The sequence below is a fragment of the Scyliorhinus canicula genome, chromosome 15 (genome assembly GCF_902713615.1).
Source record: "Scyliorhinus canicula chromosome 15, sScyCan1.1, whole genome shotgun sequence".
In the NCBI taxonomy this organism is placed as follows: Eukaryota; Metazoa; Chordata; class Chondrichthyes; order Carcharhiniformes; family Scyliorhinidae; genus Scyliorhinus; species Scyliorhinus canicula.
Window position 1 is genome coordinate 132,001,512 of NC_052160.1, and position 22,402 is coordinate 132,023,913.

A 22,402-nucleotide genomic window follows, 5' to 3' on the forward strand; every position below is an offset into this window, starting at 1 on the left:
AGCAGGTGAAATTCGGCATGCTGCCGCCTGCACGCTTGTGGGTCACCTACACGGACCGGCATCACTATTTTGAGTCCCCGGAGGAGGTGTGGGCCTTTGTGCAGGCTGAAAAGTTGGACTCGAACTAGGGTTTGGGGACTGTGGGGGTTTTTGTATCACTGTTTATGCTGTTGCTGGCTAGTCTGGTTTTTTTTCTGCTTTCGGATGGCGTTGGTTATGGTTTTGTGTTTTAAGGGGGGTGTTGGGGGTCTTTTTTGTACGGGGTTGGTGGATGAGTTGGGACTGCTATTTGGGAGCTGTGTTGAGGGGGTGGGGTGGGGTGGGGCAGTGTGAAAGCGCGGGCTTTCCTCTGGTTTCCTGCGCTGTGGGACGAGGGGGGTGGAGCTGGAGGCAAGGGGCGTGGATATCAGTTCCGTTTTCCCGCGCTGGAGCGGTGCCAAGGAGCTGCTGCCGCGCCCGGGGGGGGGGGTGACTCCATATCGGGAGGGGTGACCCCATATCGGGAGGGGTGACCCCATATCGGGAGGGGTGACCCCATATCGGGAGGGGTCGTAGTTAGGGCAGCAGCTGCCGGGATCAGCAGAAGTCAGCTGGCTCACGGGAGTACTATGGAGGGAGTGTCGCGGCTAGGAGGGGTCCTAGCCTGGGGGGGGGGGATACCGGGTTGCTGCTGGATTGGCCAGGGAGGCGCTGGTGCGGTTCGGGGTGAGGTTTTATCGCCATGGGAAACTGGCCGAGTGGGGGGTGCTGGCCAGGGGCGAGCAGTCGATGGGCTATGGCTTGTCGGCGGGGGAGGGGGGCGGGGTGCCCCCTGATCCGGCTGATCACGTGGAACGTGAAGGGGTTGAATGGGCCGGTTAAGCGGGCCTGGGTGTTTTCGCATCTGAGGGGGCTGAAGGCGGACGTGGCCATGCTTCAGGAGACTCACCTGTCCAGGTTCCAGGTTCGTCTGAGGAAGGGTGGGTGGGGCGGGCAAGTTTTCCATTCAGGGCTCGACGCGAAGAACCGGGGGGTGGCGATCCTGGTGGGGAAGAGGGTGGCGTTTGAGGCATCTGAGGTGGTAGCTGATAGTGGCGGCAGATATGTGATGGTGAGCGGTAAGCTGCAGGGGGAGAGGGTGGTGTTGGTAAATGTATATGCCCCAAATAGGGATGATGCTGGTTTCATAAGGCGTATGTTGGGCCGCATTCCTGACCTGGAGGCGGGGGGCCTGATCATGGGGGGGGACTTCAATACGGTGCTGGATCCCCCACTGGATCGTTCTAGTTCTAGGACGGGCAGGAGGCCGGCGGCGGCCAAGGTGTTGAGGGGGTTTATGGACCAGATGGGAGGGGTGGATCCCTTGAGGTTTGGGAGGCTGAGGGCTTGGGAGTACTCTTTTTTTTTCTCCCACGTGCACAGGGTTTATTCCCGTATTGATTTTTTTGTCCTGAGTAGGGGGCTGGTCCAGAGGGTGGAGGATGCCGAATATTCGACTATAGCGATTTCGGACCATGCTCCGCATTGGGTGGATCTGGCGATGGGGGAGGTGCGGGACCAGCGCCCGCTTTGGCGTCTGGACGTGGGGTTGTTGGCTGATGAGGTGGTGTGTAGGAGGGTCCGGGGATGTATTGTGAGGTACCTCGAGGCCAATGATACTGGGGAGGTCCGGGTGGGGATGATGTGGGAGGCTCTGAAGGCAGTAATTAGGGGGGAGCTGATTTCCATCCGAGCCCATAGGGAGAGGAGGGAGAGACTGGTGGGGAAGCTGCTGAGTGTAGATAGGAGGTATGCGGAGGCCCCGGAGGAGGGATTGTTGGGGGAGCGGTGTAGCCTGCAGGCCAAGTTTGATTTATTGACCACCAGAATGGCGGAGACACAGTGGAGGAAGGCGCAGGGAGCGGTCTATGAATATGGAGAGAATGCGAGCAGGATGCTGGCGCATCAGCTCCGCAAGCGGGACGCGGCTAGAGAGATTGGTGGAGTGAAGGATAGGGGTGGGAATGCGGTGCGGAAGGGGGTAGAGGTCAATGGGGTCTTCAGGAACTTCTACAGGGAACTGTACCGGTCGGAGCCGCCGGTGTTGGGGGGGGGGGGGGAGATGGAGAGCTTTTTGAACAGGCTGCGATTTCCAAGGGTGCAGGAGGAGCAGGTGGAGGGACTGGGGGCGCCGATCGAGTTGGAGGAGCTGGTTAGAGGGATTGGCCACATGCAGTCGGGGAAGGCACCGGGACCGGATGGGTTCCCGGTTGAATTTTATAAAAAATATGCGGACCTGTTGGGCCCCCTGCTGGTTCGGACCTTTAACGAGGCATGGGAGGGAGGGGGGAGTTTTGCCCCCGACGATGTCACGGGCGCTGATTTCCCTGATCCTGAAGCGAGATAAGGACCCCCTGCAGTGTGGATCATATAGGCCAATTTCACTGTTGAACGTGGACGCCAAGTTGCTGGCGAAGATCTTGGCCACTAGAATAGAGGACTGTGTGCCGGGGGTGATACCTGAAGATCAGACGGGTTTTGTGAAGGGGAGGCAGCTGAACATTAACGTGCGAAGACTGCTAAATGTGATAATGATGCCGGCGGCAGAAGGAGAGGCAGAGATTGTGGTGGCATTAGATGCGGAGAAGGCCTTTGATAGGGTTGAGTGGGGGTACTTGTGGGAGGTGTTAGAGAGGTTCGGGTTTGGGGAGGGGTTTATTAAATGGGTGAGGTTGCTGTACGAGGCCCCGATGGCGAGTGTAGCGACAAATGGGAGGAGGTCCGAGTACTTCAGGCTCTACCGTGGGACGAGGTAGGGGTGCCCCCTGTCCCCCTTTCATTTTGCGTTGGCAATTGAGCCTCTGGCCATGGCGCTAAGGGAGTCGGGGAGGTGGAGGGGTCTGGTGCAGGGTGGGGAGGAGCACCGAGTGTCACTTTATGCAGATGACTTGTTGCTGTATGTAGCAGACCCGGTGGGGGGAATGCCGGAGGTGATGGAGATTATTGCTGAGTTTGGGAGTTTCTCGGGCTATAAGTTGAACCTGGGCAAGAGCGAGCTGTTTGTTGTACACCCGGGTGATCAGGAGGAGGGGATTGGTAGGCTCCCGCTAAAAAGGGCAGTGAGGAGTTTTAGGTACCTGGGGGTACAGGTGGCTAGGAGTTGGGGGACTTTGCATAAGCTTAATTTTACTAGGTTGGTGGAGCAGATGGAGGAGGAGTTTAGAAGGTGGGACATGCTGCCGCTGTCGTTGGCGGGTAGAGTACAGTCCGTTAAAATGACGGTGCTCCCGAGGTTTTTGTTTTTGTTCCAGTGCCTCCCCATTCTTATTCCGAGGGCCTATTTTAGGAGGGTGAACAGCAGCATCACGGGATTTGTTTGGGCGCACTGGACTCCGAGGGTGAGGAGGGTCTTTTTGGAGCGGGGCAGGGATAGAGGGGGGGCTGGCGCTGCCCAACCTCTCTGGGTACTATTGGGCGGCTAATGTCTCGATGGTACGCAAGTGGGTAATGGATGGGGAGGGGGCAGCATGGAAACGGATGGAGATGGCGTCCTGTGGAGGCACGAGCCTGAAGACACTGGTAACGGCGCCGTTGCCGCTCCCTCCAACGAGGTACACTACAAGCCCGGTGGTGGCGGCTACCCTCAAGATTTGGGGGCAGTGGAGGCGACACAGGGGGGAAATGGGGGGCTCGGTGGAGGCCCCGCTGCGGGGGAACCACCGGTTTGTCCCAGGGAACATTGATGCCGGGTTCCTGGGGTGGACACGGCGGGCATACGGAAGTTGGGAGACCTGTTCATTGACGGGAGGTTTGCGAGCCTGGGTGAGCTGGAGGAGAAGTTTGAGCTCCCCCCGGGGAATATGTTCAGGTACCTTCAGGTCAAGGCATTTGCTAGGCGGCAGGTGGAGGGGTTCCCTTTGCTGCCCCCGCGGGGGGTAAGGGATAGGGTGCTTTTGGGGGTGTGGGTCAGGGATGGGAAGGTGTCTGACATCTACCAGGTGATGCAGGAGGTGGCGGAGGCGTCGGTAGAGGAGCTGACGGCTAAGTGGGAAGTGGAGCTGGGGAGCAGATTGAGGAGGGGACATGGGCGAACTCCCTGGAGAGAGTGAACTACTCCTCCTCATGTGCGAGGCTTGGCCTCATCCAGTTCAAGGTACTGCACAGGGCTCATATGTCCGGGACGAGGATGAGCAGGTTTTTTGGGGGTGAGGACAGGTGCATTAGGTGTTCGGGGAGCCCAGCGAACCATGCCCATATGTTTTGGGCATGCCCGGCACTGGGGGAATTCTGGCAGGGGATTGCGAGGACGGTGTCGAGGGTGGTAGGGTCCAGGGTCAAGCCAGGCTGGGGGCTCGCGATATTCAGCGTTGCAGGGGAGCCGGGAGTGCAGGAGGCGAAAGAGGCCGGTGTTTTGGCCTTTGCGTCCCTCGTAGCCCAGCGGAGGATCTTGTTGCAGTGGAAAGATGAGAGACCCCCAAGCGTGGAGAACTGGATCAATGACATGGCGGGATTCATTAAGTTGGAGAAGGTCAAATTCGCCCTGAGGGGGTCGGGACAAGGGTTCTTTAGGCGGTGGCAGCCTTTCCTCGACTTTCTGGCTCAATGATAGGGAACTAGGTCAGCAGCAGCGGCAACCGGGGGGTGGGGGGGGGGGGGGGGCGGGTTCGGGGGGGTATTGTTTATGTTAAAGTTAATTTATTTATAATTTATTTTGTTGTTCATCGGGTGTGGGGAGGTGGGAGGGCTCGTTATTAGGGCAGCACGGTAGCATGGTGGTTAGCATAAATGCTTCACAGCTCCAGGGTCCCAGGTTCGATTCCCAGCTGGGTCACTGTCTGTGCGGAGTCTGCACGTCCTCCCCGTGTGTGCGTGGGTTTCCTCCGGGTGCTCCGGTTTCCTCCCACAGTCCAAAGATGTGCGGGTTAGGTGGATTGGCCATGCTAAATTGCCCGTAGTGCCCTAAAAAGTAAGGTTAAGGGTGGGGTTGTTGGGTTACGGGTATAGGGTGGATACGTGGGTTTGAGTAGGGTGATCATTGCTCGGCACAACATCGAGGGCCGAAGGGCCTGTTCTGTGCTGTACTGTTCTATGTTCTATGTTATATGCGTTGTTACGGGTCTGGGGGGTGTTTATTATTGTTATTATTATTGTCTTGTTATACATTTTTCAAAAATTTCAGTAAAAAATTATTTTAAAAAAAATAAAAGGTCATCTTCAAGTCACATGCCAGAAACTTGGGCACAAATTCTAAGCGCACATTCCAGCACCGTATTGAGGGAGTGCTCCTTTATCAGAAATGCACATTTTAAAATGACACCCTAAACCAAGTCTTCCCACCCAAGTGGACAATAAAGATCTTGGGCCTCGTCACGCCTGACTTGGTGTCAGGATGAGGTCACTGAATCTCTCACAAGGCCTCTCGCAAGATTTGCAGCGCTCAAAACGGCTTGTAAGATTTAACGGAGTCTCCCGAGACATAACAATCTGAATCTCGCCTCACTGGGCTCATTAATGCATGTGAGATTCTCTCGGCGCCTGAGACCTAATGACCTGGGATACCTCGGCAGGGTGCTGTTTGGTACTGGTTTCCACAAATGTGGACCAGTTGCAAATGCACCTTGGGGGGGGGGGGGGGGGGGGGGTCGGTTTTCCCAGGCCATTAGAGACATCAGTGCGATCGAGGGCAGGGAAGTTTGGCGCCTTGGTACTGGCATCCTGGCACTGCTACCTGGGCACCCTGGGGTGGGGTGGGGGGGAGATCAGGGTAGTCAGACATAATGGTGCCCTGCGCAGACCACGCTGCCCGTCGAAACTAAAATCACCTACACTTCCGGGGTCTATATCCCTCTATTCCCATGCTATTCATGTATTTGTCAAGATGCCCCTTAAACGTCACTATCGACCCTCCTTCCACCACCTCCTCCACCAGCGAGTTTCAGACACCCACTATCCTCTGTAAAAAATTTTAAAACTTGCCTCGTACATCTCCTCTAAACCTTGCCCCTCGCACCTTAAACCTATGCCCCCTAGTAACTGACCCCTCTACCCTGTGAAAAAGTATCTGACTATCCACTCTGTCTATGCCCCTCATAACTTTCTATCAGATCGCCCCTCAACCTCGTTCGTTCCAGTGAGAACAAGTTTATTCAACCTCTCCTCATAGCTAATGCCCTCCATACCAGGCAATATCCTGGTAAGTCTCTTCTGCATCTTCTTTAAAGCCTCCCCATCCTTCTGGTAGTGTGGCGACCAGAATTGAACACTGTACTCCAAGTGTGGCCTAACTAAGGTTCTATACAGCTGCAACATGACATGCCAATTTTTATACTCAATGCCCCGGCCAATGAAGACAAGCATGCCGTATGCCTTCTTGACTACCTTCTCCACCTGTGTTGCCCCCTTTCAGTGACTATGGACCTGTACACCTAGATCTCTCTGACTGTCAATACTCTTGAGGGTTCTACCATTCACTGTATATTCCCTACCTGTATTAGACCTTCCAAAATGCATTACCTCACATTTGTCTGATTAAACTCCATCTGCCATCTCGCCGCCCAAGTCTCCAAATGATCTAAATCCTGCTGTATCCTCTTAATGTCCTCATCGCTATCCTCAATTCCACCAACATTTGTGTCGTCCGAAAACTTACTAATCAGACCAGTTACATTGTCCTCCAAATTATTTATATATACTACGAACAGCAAAGTCCCAGCACTGATCCCTGCGGAACACCACTAGTCACAGCCCTCCAATCAGAAACGCACCCTTCCATTGCTACTCTCTTCTATGACCTAGCCAGTTCTGTATCCATCTTGCTAGCTCACCTCTGATCCCGTGTGACTTCACCTTTTGTACCAGTCTGCCATGAGGGACCTTGTCAAATGCCTTACTGAAGTCCATATAGACAACATCCACTGCCCTACCTGCATCAATCATCTTTGTGACCTCCTCGAAAAACTCTTATCAAGTTAGTGAGACACGACCTTCCCTTCACAAAACCGTGCTGCCTCTCGCTAATACGACAACTTGCTTCCAAATCCTGTCTCGAAGAATTCTCTCCAGTAATCTCCCGACCACTGACGTAAGACTCACCCACCTGTAGTTCCCTAGATTATCCTTGCTACCCTTCTTAAACAAAGGAACAATTTTTGCTATTCTCCCGTCCTCCGGGACATCACCTGAAGACAGTAAGGATCCAAAGATTTCTGTCAAGGCCTCAGCAATTTCCTCTCTTGCCTCCTTCAGTATTCTAGGGTAGATCCCATCAGGCCCTGGAGACTTATCCACCTTAATATTTTTCAAGACGCGCAACACCTCGTCTTTTTTGGATCTCAATGTGACCCAGGCTATCTACACACCCTTCTCCAGACTCAACATCCACCAATTCCTTCTCTTTGGTGAATACTGATGCAAAGTATTCATTTAGTACCTCGCCCATTTCCTCTGGCTCCACAGATAGATTCTCTCCTTCATGGGCCAACCCTTTCCCTGGCTACCCTCTTGCTTTTTATGTACGTGTAAAAGCCTTGGGATTTTTCTTAACCCTATTTGTCAATGACTTTGTGACCCCTTTTGGCCCTCCTGACTCCTTGTTTAAGTTCCTTCCTACTTCCCTTATATTCCACACAGGCTTCGTCTGTACCCAGCCTTCTAGCCCTGACAACTGCCTCCTTTTTCTTTTTGACGAGGCCTACAATATCTCTCGTTACCCAAGGTTCCAGAAATTTGCCGTATTTATCCTTCTTCCTCACAGGGACATGCCGGTCCTGAATTCCTTTCAACTGACATTTGGTGGGACATCCGTAGTCGTGAAAATTGCTCTGCACTTGCAAGTCTTTACTTTCTCCATTCTGTCAGAGTTGTTGGATGAACTGCCGCCAAGAGATATGCTGGCATACGTGGGAAATGACTTGCTCCCAGATTTTGTCTCCAATGTTTTGGAGAAAACACATTTATGTTAATGTATTTGTTGTCCAGTCAACTAACATTAGTTATTGCAGTTTACTACACCTTAAACAGTCCATGCTGCAGTGAGCTGGCCTTCCAGCTAGCAATATCTGTTCACTCAATAGATATCCCATTTTATATTTATCAAGAAACAGTCTGAAAACCAAGACTTCAAAAGCAATCTATATCGGAAATACGAGTGATTCATGTGATTTCTAACAAAATAATGGAGGTTTTTATATATTCTTTCCCCACTTCTTATTCATATTTATTAACAGAAGCGATTTCCATACTCCGAATTAAACAATTCTAGAGAGAGTGTTGCAATTGAACACTGACATTCTGTGAAAGGGGATTGAATAAACACAAACTTTGTACAGTAAAGGCAGCACGGTAGCATTGTGGATAGCACAATTGCTTCACAGCTCCAGGGTCCCAGGTTCGATTCCGACTTGGGTCACTGTCTGTGTGGAGTCTGCACATCCTCCCCGTGTGTGCGTGGGTTTCCTCCGGGTGCTCCGGTTTCCTCCCACAGTCCAAAGATGTGCAGGTTGGGTGAATTGGCCATGATAAATTGCCCTTAGTGTCCAAAATTCTATGATAATCTATGATTAACCTAGGACAAAAGTTCGGCACAACATCGTGGGCCGAAGGGCCTGTTCTGTGCTGTATTTCTCTATGTTCTATGTAATCACAGTGCAGTTTGAAAAAAATATACAGTGGCCCTCCCCTGTTGAATGAACATGATCTCCAAATAATCACGTAGCAATTGTCATAATACAGACCACAGACTTTTGAGACTTAGTAAACTGTGGAAACCAAGAATGGAAAGAAATTTCCAGTTGAATATATGTCATTATGACCAGTGGCTTTCAAAGTTCAAGGAGCCTCCAGCAAAGTTGAATACACTTTTAGGGATCTGCCTTAGCTTCCAAATGATAGGTTGGCTACCCAAAAACAAAATTGTTGTTATTGATTAAATGATTCTCGTTCGTATTTGGCAACAGCAGTATTGTGATGGTAATCACTAAATCTTTGAATTAGTGGAGCCCTGGGATCTTCTGATGGGTTGTTACGCAGTGAGAGCCCAATTTGAAACCTGCAGCACAAGCAGTGTAGAACTGATTGTCACAACACCTTGGCCTAGTGTGCAGTCAATTCCTGCCCCACTTGAACTGAAGTAACAGCGCAGGTGAAATTAGATTTTATTTCGAATACCTGAGGTCAGGTGGCGCAGTGGTGCCTCGTGGTTCCGAGGACCCGGGTTCGATCCCAGCCCCACGTCACTACGTGTGGAATTTTAACATTCTCCCCGTGACTGTGTGGGTCTCACCCCCACAACCCAAACATGTGCAGGGTAGGTAGAGATTGGCCATGCTAAATTGCCCCTTAATTGGAAACATTTTTCAGATTATTAAAAAATAAAATACACAATGTCCTTGGTTAAGCCCAATAAGCTGCGGTCGTCAGGTTTGTAACTTTAACACAAGTAACATATTATAATGAAATGAACAGAAACTGCAACTTTCTACTACTCCTTTCCCAACCCATCTCACTCTCTCTTATACACAAAACACAGGTGAAAGGGAAAGAAAATATTAACAAAAATAAAAGAATAAGGGCGTTTGATGCACTGGGATGACTTCTAATCAATGTCTTTCTGAAGTTCAGGCTTTCCTTTTTAGTACTTCTTCCTTCTAGGATTCAGATGGTTTTCTCTGGCACCGTTGTCTACTTTCTCTGCAAACTCATTGTTATTTCAGGGACACAGCAAAGGATGTGCCAGGCACTCGCTGCTTTCAGAACAATAAAGCCGTTCTTTCACCTCCGCAAGCAAGGGAGAGAGAGTGTGTTTCATTCACTTCCAAGGTCTTTACACTCCTGCAAAGTTCTCTCAGAAAGCATCAAGTAAGGAACCAATCACTGACCACTGTCAGGCAGAATACTGACCCTGGCATACCCTCTGGCTGCTAGTTAACCCATCGAACCGGTTACCTCCACAACCTGCTGCCTAAGATCCGCTCCGTGCCCAGGAGTCTGGCTTCCCCTTTCCAAAACATAGAGCCAGGGAAGACAGTGTCCTGGCAAACAGGCTGTTCAACTTTGAGATTTCTGCTTAAAAGGCACAGTCCAATTCTGAGTCTACAGACCAAAATAATAAAAATGGGAACAAAGGAAATAAACAGGAAGATCTCTACCATACCTTTCTCTCTCTCTCTCTCTCTCTCTCTCTCCCCCCCCCCCCCCCCCCCCCCCCCACTTAGTGGGAATGAAATGTCACTGCGAGGATGTGTCATCACAAGGTATATGACACAAAACACACATCCATTCATCCACTACATGCGTTCCCCCAATCTTACATTGCTGCTTCTCAGCACTTAAACTCGTGACAATGCATCCACCATGATATTGTCCTTTCCAGGAGTATGCACAATATTTATGTTGAAAGATTGCAACAATAAACTCCAAATTTTTCCACAAATGCAAGTAGATTCTGGTCAACCTAGACTAGGCCAGGGTTTTTCAAACTGTGGGTCACGACCCGCAGGTGGGTTGCATGCAGGAGGATCCCGGGGCGATGGGTCGCAGCATTCCCGGGTTGCGGGGAAAAACGCCCAACGGCTCTGCCCGGTTTTAAGTTTTGGAATGCTGGCCACGGCCAGCCTTTAAATGCAAACTATACAGTCTTCCTGCCAGACGTGACGACATGGAGCAGGCCACGCAGAGCATGTACACTGACGCCAAGTGTCCGACATATCTGTGCTTTCGGTGCAAAATCACGGGAGGAGAGATTCTTCCATTTTCTAGCGGCAAGCAAGGCAACAGGACTGTGAAGAATTGAAGATGGATCATTTTGTTCTAAGGAAGAGAAGACAAAACAGGCCAGGATTTCACAGTTGAATCTCTGGACAGAGCTGCACAAGAGAGGACAAAGCAGTGTTTCCGTGAGCTGTATGCCGAGCTCCTGGGACTCTGATGAACAGCATACTAAGAAGAAACTGAAATCAGGAACCAAGCGGTATAAAGATGATTTCTTGATGCATAGCTTTTTTAATTGTGCAAATGCAGATCAGGATGCAAACCCCATGTGTGTTACATGCAGGGAAGCGCTGGAAAATGTGAGTTGGATACTAATCATGTCTTACCTTGCAGACATATTTTCAATTCTAAACAAACTGAACCTCAAATTGCAAGGGAAGGATGATTATTGCTTTTGCCACTGTGAAGAAATAGATGCTTTCCAGAAGTCAGGGAAAGTTTAGCAAGTGCGAGTACAAAGTCAAACTACTACATGTTCCCCACAGTGCTACAACACTTCAAAGACAACAGTGTTAGTAAGGGAATTTTAACTGTCAATAGGCAGGCGAGCCTTATTCTCTAGCATTTGGCTGTGTTGATCAGCACTTTTAGTCACTACATTCCAGAAGAGAAATTTCAGATTTTGAAAGAGAAGAGGTTGGTGAAAAATCCTTTTGAGTTTGAAAACCCAGAGTCAATTATTAACTTACAGCTGACTCCAAATGAAGAGATTGAACTTCTGCGCCACGCCTGTGATTGCACATTAAAAACACGCTACAATGGCTGTCAGCGCTCTGCAGTAGCGTCTCAGTGTCCAGTGCTGAGTAAAATAAGCATTTTGTTACTTATTGCCCTTCCCAATGACCTACATGTGCAGGGTTGGATTTTCCGTCCTCACAAAGGTGAACTCAGCAAACAGGAACTGATTGAACTCTGCACCTAATATTCATATTGCTGTCTCCTGTGAACTTGATTGGAGTGAGATCATGAGGACCAAGCAGGCTCACCTGTTGCATTAAAAGGTAAGCAAATTTATGCATGGTAGGGATTGCAAGGGGTCCCTCGCCAATCCTGCGATAGTTCTGCCATTTTGACCGGGTGGCCTGTGGCTGTCCCCGCCCCCCACCCGCCAAACTTGGCAACGCAATTCCACTTCAACTCCCCACCACGGGATTTTCTGCGATTCCCACCCCCACCCCATCCCAACAGTATGTGGGTGACCTGGACTCCACCAACCCCCATTAGAGGTTCACCCCACCAGAGACCCCCCCCCCCCCCCCCCCCCCATTACAGTGACCCCACCAGATGCATATTTTAATAAGAATGTGCTATCTCAGTAATTACTTCTTGTATGATTCTCAAGTGCCTGGCACCATTATGCTTACAGGACCAGGACCATTCTAATTATTAATAAGGTTGCATGAAGATTTGATCCCTTGACTTATGTAAATTGTTTTCTTTTAAAAAATAATCATCATTTCATTGATTTTCTTGAAACAGTCACGGTGCGTGTGTGTCTATAGCAAGACTGGCATTTATTGCTCATCCCTAGCTGCCTTTGAGAAGGTGGTGATGAATCACCTTCTCTCCATTGTTTAGAGGTCTTTCCATTGGTCCCAAAAGGAAGCCTATCCCCAAAATGAGTAGCAACGGAGCACGTCAGAGATTTGTATGGCCCACCCTCCAATTACCAACAAACGAAGGAACCACAAAGTAATATGTGTCACTAAGCCTCTCCAGTATTTGGTGAGGCAAGCACAATTGCATAATCTGGCCATCGTGTCCAGAGGCTCAAAATGGACATTGTGCTGACTGTTCCCAGAATTGACCTATCCTGGAATTAAAACATCCTCTGGTTTCAACTAACCTTCAGAGCAAATGAAAACAATGTTAGTCTATCACCTCAGAACAGTGTGTTCTACAATGAGAACTTTAATAGGGTGGGAGAAAGTTTCATCACCAAAACTCAGGAACTATGAAACAACTTCTGAAGAATTGTGATTAACTTGGGCATTGGATTTTTCTTTTCTTTGAAGAATGTTGTTCAAATACTGCATGCAGTGTTGATATTAGCTGTCTGGGAAGTGTGTGCTAAGGTCCTACCTTTAGGGTACGTGGGGAAGAGGTGATGAGAACAAGGAAAGAGAAAGCCAAGCTCTTGCCTTTCATCCAAGTTTAGAATTTGAAAGGTTTTTTTTTCAATTCCCAATGCAATATTTTAACTGTTTCTTTGTGGTCACAGAGTCAACACAATCTTAGAAAATATCACAACACCACGTTAAAGTTCAACAGGTTTATTTGAAATCACAAGTTTTCAGAGCGCAGCTCCTTCATTCATCAGGTGAAGTCTTCGGGATATTTCCCGCTTTCTTGCATCTTTGTCGAAACTTGGTGTCTGTGTCGATATGCGCGATGTTCCTTGAGATCCTCGCCACTTAGAGCCGGCAGTTTGTGGTGTTGATGATAGCCATGATTTGGAGATGCAAGTGCTGGACTGGGCCGGTGCTACACTTGTGATTTCAAATAAACCTGTTGGACTTTAACTTGGTGTTGTGAGACTTATTACTGTGCCCACCCCAGTCCAACGCCGGCATCTCCACATCTTAGAAAATATCAACACAATCTTAGAAAATATCGAGAGCCAAATAAATGTACTTAAGCGGAGAAAACCAAGTCTGACTCAAATATTTTTTTTTAATTTTAAAGTATCCAATTCATTCTTTCCAATTAAAGGGCAATTTAGCGTGGCCAATCCACTTACCCTGCACATTATAGAACAGTACAGCACAGAACAGGCCCCTCAGCCCTCAATGTTGTGCCGAGCCATGATCACCCTACTCAAACCCACGTATCCACCCTATACCCGTAACCCAACAACCCCCCCCTTAACCTTACTTTTATTAGGACACTACGGGCAATTTAGCATGGCCAATCCACCTAACCCGCACATCTTTGGACTGTGGGAGGAAACCGGAGCACCCGGAGGAAACCCACGCACACAGGGGGAGGATGTGCAGACTCCACACAGACAGTGACCCAGCCGGGAATCAAACCTGGGACCCTGGAGCTGTGAAGCATTTATGCTAACCACCATGCTACCCTGCTGCCCCTTCTGGCTGCATCTTCTGGTTGTGGGGACAAAACCCAGGGAAACAGGGGGAGAATGTGTAAGCTCACACGGGAAGCTCACACGGACAGTGACCCAGAGCCGGGATCGAACCTGGGAACTCGGTGCTGTGAGGCAGCAGTGCTAACCACTGCACCACCGTGCTGCCCCCTGACTATTGAAGGAAAAAGTTTGACTTGCATTTATACGGCAACTTTCATAACCGCAGTGTTTTCCAAAGCACAGTTCAGAAATTGAAGTACATCTGAAGCTATCAGTGTTGTAATAGAGGAAACACAGCAACTCATTTTCACAAAGTTCCACAAAGCAATTTGATAATTATTTTAAAAAATTTTAGCATTAGTCGAGGGGTAAAGAGGATGAACTGCCTACTCTTTTTTTTTTACATCCATTCTAAAGCTGGTACCTCAAAGTGCCGCACTCCCTTAGTACCACACTGAGAGTTTCAGTCAAGTTTTTTCTGCTCACGTCTATGGAATGGAATTTGTACCCATAACCTCATGACTCTGAAGTGAGAAAACTACCCACTGCACTAAGGGTAGTACCTAACATTTAAAATGCACACATTAACGTGTGTTATAATGATACACAAGGCAGTCATCCACTAGTTTCATGAACAATATCTAGTCTCCTGCAATCTTTCATCTCTGGGCCCCAGTCAACGTAAATAGCACATGCAAAGGAGGGTTGTTTTTAAAAATTAGTGGCATGTGCCTTGCTAACATTCCTTTTTCAAGGAATGTTTTCATTACCGATTTAGAAACATCCTGTACACACTGGTAGTGATTAGTGAGGTACTGCACAAACGACCTACCTTCCCACGCACAGCACATTCCTCTGCCAGTCTAAATTGTGTTTTATGGGTTGCTTCTAATGGTCTGGTTGGACGCTAAGGCAATGAATCAGTTTTTGAGGGGAGGAGCCATATTTGTCTTTAAATTCTGTGCATGAGTGAGATCCAGACCCTCAGCCTTCCTCTGATTCCCTCGTGGTTACTTTTACAGGTACAGTGCTGCTTCATGAATTAGTTTGAATTTGTTTTAAATATACAACATTTATAATATGGGGATTTTGTTTAATGTTTTCCAGTTAAGAGGCTGTGAGATATTATGATCCTTTCCTATGTTTAAGTTGCAGAATGAGCGTGATCCAGATTTACATATTTAAGTGAGCCGTTATGCTCACTGACTGAATGCCTGTGCTTGGGAGCCACAAACGTGGACCAGGCATAACAGTACCTGGGAGGTCCCCGGGTGGACAAGCTCTGGGCAGGGTAGTACCCTGGCACCCGCTGCCACCCGGGAATCTTGGCATTGCCACCTTGACACTGCTGGGGTGCCTGGGTGACAGTGCCAGAGTGCCAGGTTTCCCCAGCCAGGGATGGGGCAGGGGGTGCCGTGCCCATATTAGATGAGGTGAGGGGTGGGCACGAGGACCCCCACCCAAAACAGGTAAGTTGGGGCAATGGTGGGGGGGGGTCTTTAGGCCACAGTGGGTAGTCCAAGGAGGGGTCAAGAGATCGGGGCAGCATTTAAAAATGGCACACCGATCTGTTCCTACATTGACGTGCTCAGCTCGTCAGTGCAGGAAGCGAGATAAGTGTGGCCTCAACTCGCCGTTCTTCGCCGAGTCCCAAAACAAAAGGCCCATTTGAAAGCGGGGTCATTCCTGGCGCAGGTGCCGAGAAATATCTCGCTAAATGCACCCAAAATGGGACTCTGTTTATTTTCCCGTTAAATCACAACCTATGGACTTTGCTCTACTGACATTTTTTGCAGGGCAGTGTGTGTCGGAAAAGCTGTTCAACTGTTTGACAACATCACTGTGAAATCTGATCCTCTCCCGAAACCCAGGCGAATGTTCCTGCCCATTAATTCTGAGGAAGTCCAATAACGTTCCCACGCAGCAGTCCAAGGAGAATCCAATGGATTGGTGTCGCTGTTCAGTGAATTCCAATCACTAGTACAGCAGGCAGCAAATAGGTATTCCTACTCACTAGCCCTGGAGAAATCCACTGGCTGTTTCAACTCATTAAATGTGTGGGAATCCTATAGCTTTTACAAGTTTTTTTTTAAATTTACAGTACCCAATTCTTTTTTCCAATTAAGGGGCAATTTAGTGTGGCCAATCCACCTACCCTGCACATCTTTTTGGTTTGTGGGTGCGAGGCCCACGCAGACACTGGGAGAATGTGCAAACTCCACACGGACAGTGACCCGGGGCCAGGATCGAACCCGAGTCCTCGGGATTGTGAGGCAGCAGTACTAACCAATGCACCACCGTGCCGCCCTGGGAATCCAATAGCTCTGCCTAAACAGCTAAAGTAAGCGTGTTTAGCTAATTTTCCACAGACCACAAATTGGACGGAGTCTGTGTTGGTGTTGCATCAACTCACTAAGCCATCGGTGGGGGAGGGGCTACTTTGTTGAATTTATACTGCATGATGTGGACAATTGAAGTTAACACTTTTTCGCACAAAGGGCAGTAAAAATCTGAAACTATCCACATAAAGGCTGTTAATGCTGGGAGACCATTGGATTATTCATCAATGAGATAGATGGAACACTGTTAGGCAGGGGTATCCAATGTTAGAACCATAGAATCCCTACAGTGCAGAAGGTGGCCATTCGGCCCCTCAAGTCTGCTCCAACCCTCTCTGAAAGAGTACCCTACCTAGGACCACTCCCCCGCCCTATCCCTGTAACCCTGTCACCCCATCTAACCTGAAAATCTTTGGACACTAACGGGAACTTTTGGCATGGCCAATCCACGTAACCTGCACATCTTTGTTAAGGAACAACGATTGGTGAATGGAGCTGAGGTACAGATCCACCAAGATCTAATTGTGGAGCAGAACATGCTTGCGGGGCTGAATGGCATTTTTTGTTCTTAATATTCCCATGTTCCTAGGGGAATTTAGTGAATGCAGCCCACTGGAATATGACACCATGGCGGGACATGGATTGGCGGCCGCAAGGCCTCACAAAGATGATATGGAGTCTCAGCCATAGCTCTACGTCCCCTTGTTTCTCAGAACTGGCCAAAGGAGAATGATCTTTGAACCTGCGCAGCCTGTTTCACGCAGTATGTTTCGCACTGGCCTGACAGGCAGCGAAATTCCTTTTACTCTGAGCAATGGGTTGTCAAAGAATAGTGATAATTCCCTTTTGCAAGTTATTACTGGATCGCCTTTTACTGCCCTTTCAGCTGATGCATCCTAGGTTATAACAACTCGCTGCATACTAATATTCTCCTCCATTTGCCTTTGGTTCTTTCAGCAATTACCCACCCTCTCTTTATCTTTTTTTTTTATTTTTCCAATTAAGGACAATTTAGTTTGGCCAATCTACCCTGCAAATGTTTGGGTTGTGGGGGCGAGGCCCACGCAGACACTGGCAGAATATGCAAACACCACATGGATAGTGACCCGGGACCGGGATCGAACCCAAGTCGTTGGCGCTGTAAGGCAGCAGTGCTAATCACTGCGCCGCCCTACCCACCCTTTATCTTAATACCAAAAATGGGTATTGTTCATAAAATGTGATTTTGGACATTTTATTTTTAAAGGATTGTATTTTTGGACCAAAAATGTCCAACTTAAAGATATAAGTCACACAATGTACTTTCCACTTGTGTGAACAAAAGGGAACATTCAAACATCTCCCTCCTCGAACATAAAAAAATCTTTGCCGCGTAGTTTTCTACATTCATAAACGACATGATGATGTAAACAAGACAACTTCACAATACTTATTCTGGTTGTAATTTTTTTTTCCTGCAGTTTTTTGAACAGTACTTGAATTGCTGTGTGGTGTCAGACCTATATAACACAAGACGGAGGAGAGCAAGTCACCAGGAACATTGGTTTAAGATGGGAAACGTTTTTCAAACCTTTGGTAGGAGACAGTTTTAACAGAACTCCTCTGCAAATGGAGTCATAATATAGTATGACTCTCCTGACTCCCCCTTCCCTTGCATTTGAACTCCCCGAGCTCTCATCTTACAATAGTCCTTTCCCAACCTCCCGTAGAAGCTATGCTTCCAGTGTTAATGCAGTTTGAGTTCATTTGAAATAATGGCTCGGATATCATAGACAACTGCTGCCTATATCCTAACTTGCACCAAGTCCTCTTAACTCATCACCCTCTGGCACACTGGCCGACATTAGGCTTCCAGTCCAGCAACCTCAGTGTTAAAATTCTCATCATTGCGTTCGGAACATCTCCATGGTCTTGCACCTCCCTGTCTCTGAAACCACCTTCAGCCCAAAAACTGCACCACTCCAAATTTGACCGTTTGCTCATTCCCAATTTTTATCACTCTGCCATTGATAACCATGCTTTCAGATGCCTTGGCACTAAGCTTTAATATTCCCTTTCTAGATCTTACCATCTCTCTTCTCCTTCAAAATGTTCCTTAAAATCTACCTATTTGACCAAGCTTTAGTCCTAATATCTCCTTGCATTGCTCTGGTCAAATTTTCCTAATATCTCCTTGCATTGCCCTGGTCAAATTTTCCTAATATCTCTTTGCATTGCCCTGGTCAATTTTTTCTAAGACCTTCTTGCATTGCTCTGGTCAAATTTTCCTAATATCTCCTCTCGTTGCTCTGGTCAAATGTTGTGTTATAATGCCTTGGGGCATTTTGCTCTGTTAAAGGCACTTTTTCAACACAAGTTGTTATTGAATCACATGCTGATCTCTCTACATTGATGAATTTCCCAACTCCCTGACCCAGCCTGGCAGATGTAAAGCTAAAGACATTAAACCAGGAGTGGGCAAACTTTTCCGTGCAAGGGCCACATTCAGAAATTCACAATTTTAAAGGGCCGCATAGTATATTAAGTAAAATAATTACTTCACCCGGTTATGATTCTGGGCGCCTCATATAGAACATAGAACAGTACAGCACAGAACAGGCCCTTCGGCCCTCGACGTTGTGCCGAGCAATGATCACCCTACTCAAGTCAACGTATCCACCCTATACCAATAAGTAACCCAACAGCCCCCCCCCCCCATTAACCTTAAAAAAGATAATTAAAAATTTTTTTTAAAAAAATTTTTTTTTTTTTTTTGTTAATGACTTGGTGGGCCGCATAAAGACCTTTGGCGGGCCGCATGCGGCCCGCGGGCCGTAGTTTGCCCACACCTGCATTAAACAATTTGTCAAGTTAACTGTGGTCAGCTGACTCACCTAGGGTAAAAATGCATTTACCATGTATTGAGAGGTTTACCTGACCACTGTAATTATTTACTTGGCACACACTCGAGGTTTGCAACCTCTCAGTGCATTAATAATCCTCTCTGCAAATCTGTTAATGTTTTCCCATTTTGTGTATATCTGCACGCTGACTCGAAAGGTGAAATACCACTGGAATATATACTCTTGCGTGTTACAAAGCTGGAGAACTTGTACACATGTCTGAGTTGGAAGCTTCCTCAGACTAAGTCTGAATCACATGAATCATATATTGTATAATTTATCCTATAGTGATGCATACAATAAACATAACCGCACCGACTTACAGGTTTACAACAACGTCTACCAAACAGATTGTGTGCCATGCAGGATGAGATGCACAACAATTATCACAACATCTACTTGTCTCCAAAGGTGCTTGGCTTCCCACTAGAGAACCACACAGAGCAGCAACCTGAAACAAGATGGGAATGGCTGAAAATATGATGATCCTTAAACAATGCGCCACTTTCCACAAATGCACAGCTATTCAAACAGACTTAAAGTGCTAACGAGTGTCCCGTTAAAAACTGTGTAATTTGATTGAATGCTCTGTGTTGCTGAGAAAGTTGCTCTGGTTAATGGTTAGGATATAGAATGAACGGACTGATAGGGTGGTGGACAACGATTCAATGGTGGTCTTTAAAAGGAAATTGGATAAATGCTTGAAGGAGAAAAAAATGCAAGAGCAGGGGATTGGGACTGACTGAATTGCTCTTTGAAAGAGCTAAAGCAGGTTACAGTCCGGGTGGAGCTTGCACATTCTCCCCATGGCTGCGTGGGTCTCACCCACACAACACAATAAGATGTGCTGGGTAGGTGGATTGGCCAAGCTAAATTGCTCCTTAATTTGGGGGAAAAAAAGAATTGGATACTCAAAATTTATTTCAAAAAAGAGCCAAAGCAGATGCATTGTGCTTAATTCCTCCTCCTGTGATTGTGATTCTATGAATAAGTTGCAGTTACAGATCCAGTAACCCGGCTTTGTTGATTCATTCACTAATGAAATATGATCTTAAACTTGATGTAGCACAAGGAATTTACAAAGCAGGAGGAGGCCATTCATCCCAACTGGTCTATGCCAAAATTTATGTTCCACATAGGATAAACTGAAGGGGGCTATAAATACACTGTCAGCACATCCTCCTGTTCCTTCCCATGTGTTTAGCGTAGATGCATTTAAGGTGAAGCTAGATATCTGTCTCAATTACTCCTTGTAATAATCAAGTTCAACAATCTCAGCACTCACTGGGTCCAGATGTTTCTCCTGAATTCCCTTTTGAATTTATTAGTGACTACCTTACAATTATTGTTACCAATTTCAGTCTCCACGCCCCCCCCCCCCCCCCCTCCCTTCATTTGAATTCTACGTCTAGTCCATCAAACGCTTCCCCAATCTTTTTGGAAGCCTTGTCAGAAGTCGCACCTATTTTCCGCAGTGAAGAACCCCAGCTAGTTCAGCCTTTCCTGATTAACAGATTTTTTTTCAATTCTGCTATCATCCTTGTGAATCTTATTTGCGCCCCCTTTATGCCCTTTGGTAAAATTGAGACCAGAGATGTACGCAGTACTCCCAGGTGTAGTCTAACCAAGGTGCAGCGAGAGTTTTCCTTAGCTAAGAATAGGTTTTATGAAGACATTTTCTATGTTTTAGCTGTTGTGATGAACCAACTTTTTTGTTGCGTCTCTTCCAGTTGACACGGATACCGGCAACTATCTGAGTGAGATTATTGGGATTGACCTGGACCCAGGAGAGCTAGAAAACCTCAATATCCACCCCGATGGGACGGGGCACCACCACAGGTGCACAATCCCTTTAATTGTTGACGCAAAGAGGTTGCTGCGTGCCGATAAAAAATATTTCACTGCTTCGGGAAATAGTGCCAAGATCCATAAGATGGCGACCACTAGAGGTCCTCGGGCAACAATGCCTATAAATCAAGGTGTATTTGCCAATAAAAGCCATGCGACTAAAACCGGTAAATACCCTTTTGAGTTCACCCCCAGCAACAACAACTTGCATTTATCGCACACCTTTAACATAGTAAAACATCCCAAGGTACTTCACAGGGGCTTTTTTAGAAAAGATTTGCCCAGAAGACTTTGGAAAATCGTAACTAAGAACCTTGAATCAGGCATCGCGGGAAACCCTGCAGCAATTGCCTCTCACAATCCTGGGACAACTATTGCTAGAAACACTGATAAGATGTCAAGGCCAACTCTTGTCACGAAATCGTCTGTGATTCCCACTCGAGGTACATGGCTGACTGCCCCTAAGAGATCTGGTAAATCTACCAGCACCCCTTTGGTTACTGTAATGAAAATACCGAGGTCAAACATCACTGAAAGACCTTCAGCAACCATCAGTCAGAATCCCTGGGCAACGCTCATGTCAACGACGACCAGCAGTCAAAATCCTTTGATGACAATCACCAGAAGTTCACGGGTGACTCCTCCAAAGAAATCGTTGACGCTCCGCAGTAGAAATCCAAATATAGTTGCCATTAGAAGTTCTTCAGCAACTACAGTGAGAAGCCAAAGCAGGATGGGCATTAGAAAGCCAACTAACATCATTAAAATTCCTCACCCTGCCACAGATCAAAATCCCAATAAGATTGCCATTCAAAAGCCCAACGGTAGGGCGGGTCAAAATTCCAACAGGATCACCATCCAAAAGCCCAACAGGATTGCCGCTCTGTACCCCAACCGAATTGCCACCCGAAAACCCAACAGAATTGCTTGTCAAAACTCCAACAAGACTGATGTTGAGGATGTTAATCACATCACAATTGAAAAGGCCAACAAGGTAGTCATTCAAAATCCTAAAATACCCACCATTACAAAGGGTGACAAGGGTATCATTCAAAACCCCAACATAATCACCATTGGAAATGCTAACATTATTCACATTAGCTAGACCTGTTAGACTGACAAGATAAAAGGGCGAGAAGATGGTCAATTAGATGCTCAAAAACTCAAATGAAACAAGTTTTGAATTTATGTATCTGTTCTTTAATCTTTGCCTTCCATGTGATTGATCAATTAAATATAATGAAACCCAATTATGGCTTCCGAAGTTGTCCCTTTCTTAGACCATTTAGCATGCTCCCTCGCATCTGGTCCTAAGAATTGCCATCGGAAGCCTCTGCAGGGATCACAAACAAAACACAAGTGTAGGACGAACATGGAGAGACAATATGAGGGGTAAAATTCGTAAAGTATGCAGGAGCAGAGCGACCTAGGTGTAGATGTGCATAGATCATTGGAAATAGCAGGACAGGTGGCGAAGGCAACTATAAAACATAAAAATATTCTGGGCTTTATTAATAGGG

General features: G+C 47.5%; 1 protein-coding gene across 1 annotated transcript in view; it reads left to right on the forward strand.

Annotated features, from left to right (window-relative positions):
• The window catches only part of cttnbp2nlb (CTTNBP2 N-terminal like b), a 125,664-nt gene extending 103,522 nt beyond the window's left edge, over positions 1-22,142 (forward strand). Inside the window, exons 5-6 of the mRNA XM_038819527.1 lie at positions 17,613-17,727; positions 20,765-22,142. Of these exons, the coding sequence (XP_038675455.1) occupies positions 17,613-17,727; positions 20,765-21,987 (1,338 nt within the window). The 3' untranslated portion in view covers positions 21,988-22,142. The remainder of the gene's footprint in view (positions 1-17,612; positions 17,728-20,764) is intronic.
• The last annotated feature ends 260 nt before the right edge of the window (positions 22,143-22,402 follow it).